General features: G+C 48.1%; 2 protein-coding genes across 2 annotated transcripts; both read right to left on the bottom strand.

Moving 5' to 3' along the window:
- Positions 1 to 7,847: 7,847 nt before the first annotated feature.
- On the bottom strand, positions 7,848 to 8,525 carry FSUBG_664 (cytosine deaminase; the record flags this gene model as incomplete). The annotated part of the gene is made up of 2 exons (XM_036684860.1): positions 7,848 to 8,380; positions 8,450 to 8,525. 2 exons carry the CDS (start codon positions 8,523 to 8,525, stop codon positions 7,848 to 7,850), a joined length of 609 nt encoding a protein of 202 aa, XP_036543681.1.
- A 3,211-nt stretch (positions 8,526 to 11,736) lies between these two features.
- On the bottom strand, positions 11,737 to 12,201 carry FSUBG_663 (uncharacterized protein; the record flags this gene model as incomplete). Its single annotated transcript, XM_036684849.1, has 1 exon — positions 11,737 to 12,201. The coding sequence occupies one exon, from the start codon at positions 12,199 to 12,201 to the stop codon at positions 11,737 to 11,739; it is 465 nt and encodes a 154-aa protein (XP_036543680.1).
- Between the last annotated feature and the right edge of the window lie 2,052 nt (positions 12,202 to 14,253).

The following is a 14,253-nucleotide window of genomic DNA, read 5'->3' as shown; positions in this document are numbered from 1 at the left end:
TGGGCAATTAGGGGCGTAAGGAAACAGACAATACAGACAACTCCAAAAGAAATGAATTGAGATTCCTACCTTGGTCCTTTTTCTCCTGAAGAAAAAAAAAAGTTGATCAGTCTCTTTGGGGGCTGGTGTAAACAGTCGTTGGTGGAGTTGTGATATCAAGGTTCAAGGTAACTGCTGGAGCTGAAGATGTGACAGTGTGATGAGGCGACACCAACACACAGGGAGACACAATACACAACGCAAAGGCGGAAAGAGAATACTAAAAAGAGGGAGGCCCAAGAAGGAAATCCAGAGCAGAAAAGTGCAGGTTGAGATGATTTTGAGAAAGACTAAGGTACAGGGTTCGCACCGGTGTGGGTGCCTTTACTGCGTGTGCTATGTGTGATGGACCATCAATCATGGATCAAGGTCGGGGTCCAGAGTAAGAGATGGCGCCTAGAGAGTGGCGTACTGGCCTGTCAGTGGACGATTCAGAAAAGAGACGATATTAAAACAGAGCCTGAGAGTGTTGGGTTGAATGGATCAGCGGAGACGGACCGGCTCATAAGCAGTATGGCACCCAGGGGTCGTTTTGGAGGATGGTTGACGGCGGTTGGGGATTGGGAGCTTGGGTTAACATGAGCACCTTTCTGCTGTTCGGACTCGAGCTAACAAGTTGAGTGGGGTAGAAAAGCCGCAGACGACTGGGATCCCCTCTTGTATCGTTGACCGGGGGTTTGGGTATGGTATAGCATCAGACATCGATCTAAAAGACGCCAGTTGAGGCGGAGGCGGTCACTTTGACGTGAAAGGATCGTGGCCGGCGGCTGCGGCCTTGCAATGACGAACAAAGTCCAACGTGGGATTGCCATCGCATCGTAAATTGTCGACTGGGGATCTTGATTTAAAAGACAAGGCGAAATGGCAAGCAACGAGCCGTAGCAAGTCAAATGTCTAGCGAGCAATGCCCCCTGCCAAATTTAGCCTCGTGGGAAGGCCGCGTGCCGTTGAATTCAAGTCTCTCAGAAAAGTTGTTGGATAGCGCATCAAATTGTGTGGTTCACTAGGCCGGGACCCCTGTAAATCTCCAGATCCATTCTGGCTTTGAGACTCGAGGGACTCGACCTATCAATCAATCAATTGTATTCCATTGTTCATTTGCAAGGCATGAATGGCTCGAGTTTCACCATTTGAGATATAACTCTTTATCATGAAAGCACGTCCTTGGTCATCACGATCTCCGCCGTCGTCTCATCCAAATTTCATCCTGAATTTGCATTGATAGGAATCCATCAATCATGTAGAGCACAGAAATCAGTGTCCTTGCTGCCCCTCTTTTGGTGAAATCATCAGAGGCATGCAAGTGGCGTCTGGTGCGACGACAAGCGGTGGCTTCTCAAGCATTGCAGGACAACACAGCAGAGCATAGTGCAGCAGCGTAGGGGCAGCACGGCGTCCTCCCACGCAGTGCAGTTGCTGTAACGCTGGTGCACTAGACAATGGGCACCATGACATGATATGCTCGATCCAGTTGTTCTGGGTTTCCTTCGAGACCAAAGACTGGTCGGTACCTTACATTGAGGTCTGTGGGTGCATCAACACAACATCCATCCATCTCTGATGGAAGGGTCACAGATGCTTCTCCAGGTACAATGATGCAGCATACGCTACAGTGGGTGCCCTCTACAGCTGCAGTGGTCGATAGGGCATATAGCACGGTCGATTAAAGTGCTCTATGGCCTCTGTCGGAGACATTTCGACGTTAAGATGAACAAGATAGAAAAGCATGTGGTTGGGGAAACGAAACATGGGGGGGCTTGAGCAAGCGCTTGTAGACTAACATTGATTGGCTACAGCTCTAAGCCCCGCTTGCCAAAATTGTGCTACAGCTGTTTCTCGGCGCTTATTGGCCACGTTAGCTTAACGGGACGGGCCAATAAGCCGGCCGATCACCTCTATTGCAGGGAGTTAATCGCCCTCTCCTTCCCGTCCCGCTAGCGAAGAGGGTCCATACCCACATATTCCTAACGGAAAGAGCAAGGAGCTCTCTCCGCATGGGCTTTTGATGAACAATGTCATTCTATCAGCCTGTAGACGTTCTGATACTCAGAAGCACGTTGCTTGGCGTGAAAATCAGATGATGAGGCAAATTTTGACAATAGTGTTTGATATGAATATCGCGCGCCTAATATCCGAGATATCGTAAGGATAGCCACTGATATCATTTCAGATAGAAACGTCGCCTATCGACTGATATCCAACCGGACAGTGACTTATATGTTGCTTCTCCACTTTTGACCTCATGCGATATTTCGGAAGGAGCAAGTTTCGATGTGAACATTTTCACGCCTGACTCTTTGATACCTTACCTTCCTTACTAAGGTATTTGGACTTGCTGGTATCTAATTTGGTCTTGCCATTCGTAAAGTCTCCTTATTCACTGTTCCTTGTTGCGTTTGCCAGGTTGTGGGTCTCTCTTTCCTCTGCTCCCGCATACACGATTCTTTCCATCTTTGCTTTTTCCCGTGCCCCTGGTCCATCCCGTCCCAGTGCTACCATACCCACACCCACACCTCTAGTAGTTGTTGTCTACCGTGGGTGGCTTGGTGGATGATGCTTGAGAATAGCGATGTTCTATTATTCAAGCTTCAGACTTCAAACTTCGTATATCTTTTGGCGAGCCTCTGCCAACGCAGATATCTGCGTTTCATACACGTCACCCTGCTCCTTAGTTGGCAACTGGGGATGGTGACTCAAGATGGGTACAGTACCAACGCATCGGTCAAACGAACAGGGTCTTGACCGTTGAATTGGCTCCCTCACTTGTCTTTCAGATTGACTCAGTCGATCTGGGGGTCAGGAAAGAAACTGCGCTAAGAATTCACCTGAGAGCATGGATATCAACAGCCCTCGAGCTGTGAATACGGATACAGGCAGTGATACCGTCATTGTCCCTTGTGCCTGAGACCTGTACATCAACATCACTCACACGCCAGCCTCCATGGCTGGTTCAATTCTGGCTAACAAAAGACGGAAAACGTCTTTCTGTTTATTTCAAGCCGGTGTAAAGCCTTTCTTCCGATGTTTGTCTCAGAAACATGTGGCTGAGCCCCAAGTTGGATTGCTTATCCAGACCTAGCTTCGCTGACCGACAGGCAGCCTCCCTGTCACAACCTTGGCATTTCTAGTTCCTCTATGGGCACGGCGTCTCGAGTCCAACAAGCGCCACCACCTATCGAAACCTTGCTTATCAACCGCTCGGCTAAGGACAGGCGTTTGCAGTAGGTGCCGTCCACTGTCACGATTCCCTTCTTGTTGAGTCGGTTCGCCTTGCTTTACTCGCTTCCGCCGTACAGGTTCTCACTTCTATAGTTTGCTGCAGGCTAAGCACAGCATGGCCAGTGAATTGATAACTGATTTGGACCTCAAAGATGTGCATGCGGAGGGTCATGAACGTCGAATCATTGTCAAATGCATTCCGACATCAACCACGTATTTATCAGTTGTTGGATTACAGCTTGGTGTTTTACTGCCCAAAATCCTATCTTGTTGATGTGCAGATAGTTAGGATGCAAGTGGGCAGCTCCGCAAATACATACTATTCTGCTGCACACACTTAATATTCAGACACGACCGGGCCTCAACGCCACTGGCTGAGGGCAAGAACTTTTGCTAGCCGAGAACCTACGCAATTTCATTATCCCGGGACTTCGCTTGGCTTGTCTGGCCTCAGAACTTATAATACAAGTTACCCCACGGTCGTCTCCAGTCTCCTCAGGCTCTGCTGCAGCCTCGCACAAGCTGCGTCTTTGTGCAACGTCTGGGCACGGATTGCTGCAGGCACTTGATCTGAAAGACATCAAAGCTCCCTTGCCTTTTCTTTGCTTCTTCTACTGTTGGTTCACCTCGCGCATGCAGCTCGTATCAAGCAGTCCTACCCAGTTCAAAGCTACAACTTTTCTCAGTTTCCCACAACTCACTTGCTCAGAAAATGTCAGGTCTGTGCACTGGGTTGTGATTTTCCCGTCACATTTCATTTCCCCTTCAGACCGTAACATGCTGGTCCTTGGTGAGGACATTCTTCTCGGCCGCGGGGCTTCCGGTCGCTGCTTTCACACATTCGATATGGCGACTGGGGTATGAGTTGCGATTCCATGCTATAACCTGCGGCCCAAACCGCGGCCAAGCTGATGGATGGTGACTATCACATCTTGATAACGCCACTTGACAAAAGACTCCGAGTCCAACGGTCTTCTCGCGGTCGCAGTGTCGGCCGCCTTTCTTCATCAGATCGACCCAGGGACAAAGCCAGCATGTAAGATTTATATATCTGACTTTATACGTGATTGGTAACATGGCCCCGCTATGGGATCAAAACCTCTGTAAACTCATTTGCCGAGATACCAATCTGGACATTTCAACTGTCCGAGTAGTTTCGGCCCATTGGAATACGCTTATTCGAGTGACATTCAGCCAGGCGCATCATAACTCAAGCTTGGCCAGATTAGTAGCTCAAGAATCGCGAGAGTTGGACACACCAACCCGGGTACTGAATTGCTATAATGGACAAACTCGAAATAGGAAGAAGCCCCGTGGGGGCCCTATCTAGTGTCTTCATGCCAAAACAGCTCACGTTTCTACAGAGGGGTTTACACCATCTTCCTATGAGTTTTGTTGACGGGCTAACAGGTCAACGTTGCTCTCTCATTACTGCTGATCACTTTCAGCTGACTTGCAGATGTGATAAGTTGGGGGTCATCGCCCACGCATGGCAGGGTCTAGGTCTACCAAATCCTTGGGTTTGCCCAAAAGGCTCGGCCACTTTCTTCTGTCTCACTGCTTTCTTCCAAGTGTCATGGTTCTCGTCACATTTCAGTCAAATTCAGTCACTTTCCATAACTGCAACGTAAGGCTGGTACACCGAGCACAGTAACGTTGAAAATTAGATGAGTGAAATCCCTTGCATCGCCAACCCTCAACTCGCGTGGTGGCTTCAGGCTTCCCCGCAATCAGACCCAATTGACCCATTTCCAAGCATTAGATGGGATTCCACTGAAAGCCAACGGTTTCAAGTGGCCCTTCTAAGTTACGGGGTACTCTGACAATGCATACAATCATCCACTAAAGAACTATAGGGCGCTGAAAGAGGCCAATATTTAGATCTCACCTTTGTCTCGATCATGGTCCAATTGGAATGAAGCCGGTTCCGCGGGGAATTCGATATTCGACATTGTGCATGAAAGGAATGCGGGTGCCAAGACGATTCCAGCCTCGATCTGAGCCCATCAGAGGCTGAGAAATGTGAATATGCAATGAATCGATACGAGACCGAACTCACGATAGCGGGCGTTATTGGCTTGTTGTCTCGGATTTACTCGTCTAGTTTTGGACAAATCATTTCGCAAATCGTGGAAGTGGGCTTGGCCCTCGAGAAGGATCGAAAGAATACCCGAGACTGAGGTTTGATGTCGGATCATACTTCCAGTCTCTTTGGGTATTTATGCATCTGCAGTATAGTTGTCAGCTCTTGATTGAGTATATGGATTGAGCTCAATTAGTCTCGTGCATCATGGTCCTTTTATCCGGATGGCCGAAGTTGTTGGGTGCCAGTCCATCGTCACTTGGGCAAGGTCAGATCATGTTTGAAGCTCTCATGATGCGCCTCAAGTGGCTAATTATCGAATTCCAATTACGGGTGCATTTGATTGTTCTTTTCGTGTTCATCATCTATCAGTTTTGACAAATATTGGTGTTTATGTACTGTTACTCAGAACGGCCTTAACCAACTGCCCAATTTCGACTATAGAAACTGATTTGTGGTTTGCAGAAGTCCGGATATCTTCTATTGGAATTCAGTTACAATCTGTCAGAAGATCTATCTGATGCATTCTCTCTGGTGCCTCTATCGTAATACATAGTTCGCCTCGAGTTGAGACCTACTCAAGAGGGTTCAGAAGTGTCACCCTCACAACTGCTTTGACAAACGCTCGTGGAGTCTCAGACCAAACGGTATATAACAGACGTGATTTCAGTTAACGTTTTACCTTGTAACCATAGATATTGCGTTGTTACTTCATTCATGTCTTGAACAACGCAGAGTTACGAGGGTGCAGATAGAGGCCATGCACTCGCTTCCAGGCTTAGATACAAGACAGTCTTTATCTGTTCCGTGTTCCGTAAACGCATCCGTTCAAATTCATTTACTCTAAGTCACTCACCAGTATAACCGGGCTTCCTGTGGTTTTGTATACTGAAGAGAAACGCCGTTGTTGGCCCAGCTCAGCCTCTGGGATGAGCGTTGCGGTCGTTTCTCATCTTTCGATAGACCCCTAACCATTCCACTCAGCTACTGGAGCAGTGTTTCCAGCTGAATGGCTTTAAAGGGTATTCTCTCGAGTATTGAGTTGTGGTAATGGTTGATGATGTCCATGGAGACGCTAGGAAGACAAGCCGTGACATGCAAGTGGCGCTATTATCATGGGAACAGCTAGTGATGTAAGTGCTGAATTCATCTTTGAGATATGAGTGAGCAAGACTCATGAGACTACTCAGGCTAGGATTCAGGTGACGTTGCTCAAATGCCATCGACGAGGTTGGCCCATCGTACCCGGCATAGCGATGGCCTTGCAGGCTTAGCTTACTGTTTCATCTCGATCTGTAGTACAAGATAATCTCTTCTTTGCTTTTTCTGCTTTGACCGATATTATATAAACAGTTTCCTATTCGTGTTACATGCAATGCGTGTCTATACTACATAGCTGAACTGTTGCCCTCACAACACTCGATGAAACCACCTTGGATTGGAAAGAGAAGAGGGTGGAATTAGGGGAACCTTTCAATCTTGTAGTATAATCACGAGCTGTGATTGATCTTTGAAACGTGTTCTCCCAATAGTGTGGTTTGAACCTAGCCTGTGCTTGTATGGGATACACAACGATGAGATCTTTGCTCTGCGTTTTGCTTCTATGCCAATAGCAGAATACCGAGATCTACCAGACTGAGAATGGAGCAAAGGGTTTCATCAATGTGCAGTCTGCTTTGCTTACTACATCTAGATAGGCAGGAGTCCAAGTCAAGCTGACCGACCTCTAGCAACTGAGCGGGTTAAGACTATAGAGCTTGTGACAGAAAGCGCAGCAGCATCGTATACCCACTTCTGGAACTCAAGTTGACTTGTTCAAACAAATTAGCGGTATTTAGTTTGCTTGGACATTCCTTCAAAGAACACAGAGAGCTGTCTCTTGTGAGAGATTTGTATTCTCAAGGTGAGATCATTGAAGGCAAACTATAACTACACCACAGCAACAAAACAAAACAATCATACGTATCAAGGTGTGATACTACCTGTGAACAAAAGAGAAAAGACTCAAAAAGAGTAACTCTGAGAGAACAAGTCTCCCCCGGGAAGGCTCGAACTTCCGATCTCCCGATTGTCTATGAATAACAGTCGGACGCTTTAGCCAACTAAGCCACAGGGGATAAGCTGATTGGATGGTGGACAGCTTGGAACAAGGCAACATATTTTGCTCATCTGGTCGAAATCGATCAATTGGCAATTTTGTTGACCTCAAGTTATTTCATACCAGATAAAAGATCTTAATCATGTCTTTGGTTTCATCTCTCGACATCTATGGCTCGGTTATTGCTTACTGGAGTTGGCGGAACAAGCATATAACTCAACTCAAGATCCAACCGTCGGGCATCGCACCACGAGCTCACAGACAAATGTTACAACAAGCAATTCTGAAAGGTATACTTTACAGTCAAACATCTCAAGCTTCTGTCATCAAATCGTTCTCAGACATTTGTACATCTCCGGCCACATACGCCACGCTACAGCTCACTCGGAAACATCAACAGACTCTACCTCAAGCCTTGGACTTGGACTTGGACTTGAAACCCTTGGCCGTCCAACTCTCAACTTGGAACTGATAAACCTCTTTAGCCAGTTCTTCAACAGGCCCTTCAACGGTAAGCCCCGGAGCAACCTGGTTGATGCTCAACGGCGCAACCGGTGCTTTAACACCAAACTCGGCCTTCCAAGCTTCCAGCTGCTCCGTTGAAGAAGCATACACAATCCTTCCAAGTCCACACCACGCATGGGCAGCAGAGCACATAGCGCAGTGCTCACCGCTCGTGTACACAGTAGACTTCGCACGCTCTTCGTCGCTCAGGTTGAGCTGTGCCCAACGTGCGAGAGTGAACTCTGGGTGAAGTGTCGAGTCAGCGCGACCATCACCATTGGAGCCTGTGACGGTGCGGTTTCGGTCGGTTTGCAGGACTTTGTTGTCTGATGAGACGAGCACTGAGCCGAAAGGGGCGTCTCCTGCTTTGAGGGCTTCGTGGGCGAGTGAGACTGCCAGACGGAGATGCTCCAGATCTTGGTCGCTGATCATTTTTGCTGTACATGTATCAAGTACACGTCAATTTCTTGTATGAACTATAAGATCCAGGGTAAAGTCTTTCATACCTTTATTCTTATAGGTGCTGGTGGTGAGTTGACTTGTGAGTACTGAGGTTGAGGGAGTGAGGCTTGACAAATCCATGATGCGGGGAACATGATGATCGCAATGAGGTTTCTAATCAAGCTTACCTCATGCCGTACAACATCACGCAAATATCATGGAATTTTAATATTATAGTCTTATATCGCTTGGAAATCTATGAAGATAAGGTAGTTTTCACTTATATTCTCCATGTGCTGGATAAAAGAATCTGGCCAGATCAAGTCGTCGTAGGGCTATATCATGAATGAATATGAGCAGCGGGAACGAGTTATAACATCTGTGAATATAATCCTGAGTTTTAATTTTACTAGACTCACTTATGTGAGAGTCAGCTTCTGCCAGTCGCATCGCTGAGATGCTCGAGGGGGCGTTCTGTAGACGTGATGGTGTTGGCGACCTCGCTATCCTCAAAGCCACGGAACTACATCATGGGTAAACAATACCTGGCATATATTTCCATAATGAAAGCTCATCCTCAAGTGAATAGTTCATAGGCCCTGGCTAAGGACTCACAGTATGCTGCGTTCCCGTCTTCCCCGGTACAAGTCCATGTGATTCTTCAGGGCCAGTTCCTCAATTGGTCTGGCCTTTGCTGTCCTAAACGAATCGCAGATTGTTCGAAGTGGTATTTACCGAGTTTCTCTCGAATTCATGTCTAGTTCATGGTCCGGTTGTGCTTGCTCCTTGATATCGGTCTTGAAAACTCAATCTGACTTACATCGAACCTCGCTAGAAAGAAAGGAGACTTCTTACATGATGAACAAAAGCACATCAAGAACTCCAATGTCCTACCATGAATCTTAAAAGAATCTCTTATGTGACACGATGCATCTGTTGATCTCGATCGAGGGAGTCCTGTCGTCCACGAGCAGCATGCTCCAGATCGTCAAAGACCCTTCTCTCCAACTTCTCGATTGTCACACAAACAATGCGAGAACAACTCAGACCTCTAGAAGGTCTCAATTTCATGCTGTATAAAGCTTAGGCCCGGATATCTGCGTTCATGTATACCCTCAGAATGCGAACAACAGAGCCAGACATCGAGATGGTCACTGAAACAAAGGTAACTCAAAGCACGAGTCTGTCCTATCTCGGCTACTCTAAGCCAGATGGCCTATCCCATATCGGGCACTCCCGTTCAGACCGTTTAACGTCTCGTTGTAGTTCTATTCTTGGCTTCTTTTGGTGTCAGTTTCACTTTTCTCACCTCGCGCCTTCGGCATCACCAGCGCGATGAACACCCCCATATCAAACAAAGACTCAACGGCATCTAAATCGTTTGAGACATGATCTACATGAAGGTGGCACAAGCGCCCGTTGAAAGTCTGTAGTCTCTTTGTGTTTGTTGTTCCTGAGTTAAGGTTGTTAGTATACACACAGCCCAGAACAACACTCTTAACAATACAAAGCTTATATCAGTACAAACATCTATATATAAAATACCTACATTTAACCTATCAAGCCACACGGGACAAACCAACTTAAAAGCACAGCAAACAAAGCAAATGCCGTCTTCCCCGCGATCTAAACTAACATCCCCAACCGTGCACGATTCTTTGACACTCACTCACTCACTCACATCCATCACCAACTACCGATATCCTTTCACAAGCACAATCATGTTTCCTATCCAAACCCCCAGCCACAAGCAAAAAAACATCAAAAGCTCCTGTTCTCAATCACAAGCTCACCACGTGAATTTTCATTGTCTCTTATCGCCGATCTCCTACTCACCGCCCTCTCCACCAACCCCGCGGTTAAGGCGTTATGCCCCCATGTGACAGAGCAGCTTGACCTCGAAGGACCCGGCACGGGAACGGGCAAGGCTAGAAAATAGATAGGTCCCTATTGTCGCCGGTACTCGAAAAGTGTGCATCGGTAATGGTTGATGGCTATTGGGTGATAGGGTTTTGTTGTGGCACACGCTGTTGTGAGATTGGCTTGTGGCCTTTTATTATTGCCAAGCTTGGGTATGCCCATAGGTTGGTTGATAATACAGAGTGCTAAGCGCCTCGAGACCAGAGCAGAGTCACAAGCAGAAGTGGTACATCACATGAATCAAAGACAAGAGCTAGGTAGAGTAGATGTGTATGCCAGATATGATTGTTGATGCTAACTAAGGGGGTATCTTGAAATCAGGGCAGGCTCAAGGCCGCCAAACTATCCTAAGGTATCTAAAAGCCCAAATCGCCGTGTAAACCATGCAGTATGATGTGCATATCCAATGCTATGCAGTGCCATGCCATGCCATGCCAATGTTTCCCTTTCCATATGCCAAGTGTGTGCCAGCTGATTCATCCCAGTGGTGGGAGGCTGAAGCATAACCTGTATCCAAATGTCCCATGCCCTATGATGATGCAAGCCAGTAGACAATGCAATATTAAGAACTCCAAATACATGAATGCTTTCCATTAAGAGGGTGTGCGAAAACGAAAACGATTAAATAAACTCAATAATGAGCCCGGTGAACCGGGACGGAAAAGATAAAATGTCGGGCTCGATTAAAAGCCTCAACAAGAGAGAGAGAAAAGTAGCAAGCGGATAGTGATGAACCGAAGACGAATCCGTTTACCGGGCCGCCATGCGGGGGAAGACAAGAAAGTGAGCGGTAGATGGCCGAGGTCGCCGACGGTCCGGAGAAGAAACATCCACATCAACTAGAAGGGATGTCTAGATGGGGGAGCTTCCACCCGCCCGGCGGCGTCAACTTCGGCCGCGATCGGAAAGTTTCAGGAATTAATGGAAGAATGATGGTGCTCGACTTGATTGCTGATTGTTATTGTTGTCCAAAGCCTGGCTCATCCATCTGACTCATTCTTGGTTGAACCCCCACCCCCACCTCTGATTTGCTGGGGTCTGAGGCGGTCTAACCATGGCGTCATCGACCAAGATAGTGGTGGTGTCAAGTTGTTTCCCGAAAATCAAGCCGGCGGCTACAAGTCGATCCGACAGCTGAATAAGGTTGCCCGGTATTGTAGAGCGAGTGACAGCTTGTTGTGGTTGTTGTGGTTGTGTGAAGAGATTTCCCATCTCATATGATGGAAATGGTGGTGTAGATGAATATGGCATGTGCAGCTATTCTTGTGCACATGCGATGCTGTAGATGTATTGTGTTGTGTGGGGTATCATATGCCATGTAAATGCAAAAAGCAGCCTAAAACATTGTTAGTGACTGTTGCTGTCTCGAGGTAACATGTAAACATACGCTATCGTAAATCGTAACAGTCATTAAGAAGTTCCCAGAGCTTGTTTACTCAACAGCCTCCTCGTTGATGGAGGTGAGCTTGGTCTTGGGACTCTTCTTGTGAGAACTGCTACGGCGCTGCTTTCGTGCGGCGGCACGTCGACGCTCCTTCTCGAGGGCGACAACGCGAAGGCACTCGCGTTGCAAAGCGGCCTGGCGTTCGCGCTCGGCCTGGATGAGCTCGAAGTCGGTGATGACATTGGGAGGAGAGGCCATGGCACCAGGAGAAGAGCTGCCGGCGCTGGAAACGCTCTGGGCGTCATCGTCGAAGGGATCGGAGAGGAACAGATCGTCGTCGGATAGATAAGAGGTGGGTCGCTCCTCTCGATCAGACTCGGAGAGAGAGTCACGTCGGGGCCATGATGGAAAAGCGCAGGCGGAATCCTGAGATCGGTAGATGTTGCGAGACGCGATATCCATGGGCGCTGAAGACGCGCACATGGAGCTGATGGAACTGTATGAGCCGAACATTGTTGCGGTTGTGATACTGGTGATGGGCGAAGTGATGGTCTTGAGTGAAGCTCAGAGAGCTGTAGCTGTTGCTAAATAGCAAGTGAAAGTGGTGATCACTTGGCTTAATGATGTTGTTCTGTGGACGGCAGATAAATGGATCCTTTGGGATGAAAACCTGGGGATGCGGGTAGATATAAAAGAATGAAGCAGAACGGGCAGGCAGCCGGCTAAGGGAGGCCAGGGGCGTGTGAGATGAGAAGAAAGATCGGGTTGGGTTGGGTGAGGGTGTGGAATGGAATAGATGATTTGCGATAGGGGCGTGGGGTGTACAGAGGTGACAGAGGACCTGAGCCTGAGCCTGAGCCTGTGGGTGCGGCCGAGAACGGGTGCGAGTGCGGGTCAAGGGTCCTCAAGTTCGGTCGCCGGGAAGAGAACCAGATACCGCTGCCAACTGCCCTGTCGTTTAGGCTCCCTGCTGCTGAAATTCAGCCTGTGGATTGCTCCCGACCGAGGTGTAGGGGGTGTCGGGACGAGGTGACGGGAGAAGAAGAGGAGGTGAACGTGAAGAGAGGAGACGACGGGAGAGGGGGGGCGTGGCGAGAGGAAAGAGCGGTGGGATATTCGAGTCAGAGAGACCTGGAAGAGGAAAACCAGGGCGATACAGAGGCGGCTAAGTGGACGGGCGGAGCGGATACAACGCCTGTCACTGGTAATTCTTGAGGGGGGATGGGGTGGCCGAAGCGGATCCGTGGGGAGAAAAGGAAGAGTCAGAGACTCTCAGGGCCTCTGAAGGCTCTGGTTATGGCGGTTGTGTCAAGATATGGGTGAATAATGGGGGGCGTGAGGCCGAGCAGGTAGCCAACTGTGCTGTAAGTATTCTCTATCTATCAATCAATCAAAGAATTCGCCAAGACTCTTTGAATAGAGTCAGTAGAGCAGTGTAGAGAGAGAGAGAGAGGATGGCTTATCGCGCTCGGGTCAAATCGCTGAATGTGCCGAGATCGCGCCGTAAAGACGAAGCCGAAGCCTTCCAGAAATCAAGTTTGTTGTTCACCGTTGTTCACCGCGATGTGTTGTTGTTTGCTATTGATAGGAACAACAGCAAAGCATAAATTGATAAGCCTCGTAATGGATGGTTACCAGCATTGACTGCTGTATGTATGTATGCACACTCGTGTTGCGGTGACGGGATGGACGAGCTGAGACCTGTGCCGTCCGTGAAAGTAACTTGCTTTGTAAAAATAAAACCTGTGTAAACCAAAGTAAATCAATCCCCCCAACAGACGGTGAGATAAGCAAGGCCTTTTCATATACGGATCACAGCATTGCATCTCATTTACCGATACGTCTAGATCAACATTAACACAAGACAAGACTCAGGATCCGTATTGGGTGAATCCCGTCATCGTCCAAGACAATCCGCTCTCATCCAAGACACCTACACCTCAAACTTGTTTGTCTGATTTGCTTGGTCTCATCTGCCCTGTGGCTTTTTTCGTAATCCGGGGTTGAAAAAACGCCTCCTCCAGATCCCCCCAAAGCCCAAGGTGAAGAAGAATGTCTGTCATAAGCCAAAGCCAAAAAAAAAAAAAAAAAAAAAAAAAAAAAAAAAAGCCAAAGCCAAAAAAAGCCAAAAGCCGAAAAGCTGCGAATCGCAACCACAATACCAATTACACCGTGTGCGATTCGCTGCCGTCGCCTGGATCACAGCCTCCCTCCCGCGGGTCAAGTTACCAAATCACGGGCTGCGCGGGCGGCAATGGGACACAAGTCACAGTCATCAATAGAGTCACAAGCTGTAATAAGAGCACGCACACAGCGACAGCGATTCTCATCTTTTTACCGCCCAGGCTGACCAACTGGATTACTCACCCACCGTATAATGAATGAATGTAATCGTCAGCGCAGCGCAGCAATCGCTTGCGAATTGGATACGATGTGATGTGATACTTTGCGACACGAATCAACGTATTCATCACTCATCAGCCCGAGGTATCGATGCTTCATTGGTGCTGTTGTAGCCTGTAGTTAGCGAGCGAGTTGGAGTTCCGTCGCTTTCGCTCCTCTGTG

This window comes from Fusarium subglutinans (genome assembly GCF_013396075.1).
Source record: "Fusarium subglutinans strain NRRL 66333 chromosome Unknown NRRL66333_c0000003, whole genome shotgun sequence".
In the NCBI taxonomy this organism is placed as follows: domain Eukaryota; kingdom Fungi; phylum Ascomycota; class Sordariomycetes; order Hypocreales; family Nectriaceae; genus Fusarium; species Fusarium subglutinans.
Note: the sequence above shows the minus strand (reverse complement) of the source record. Positions and strands in the feature narration are given on the sequence as shown.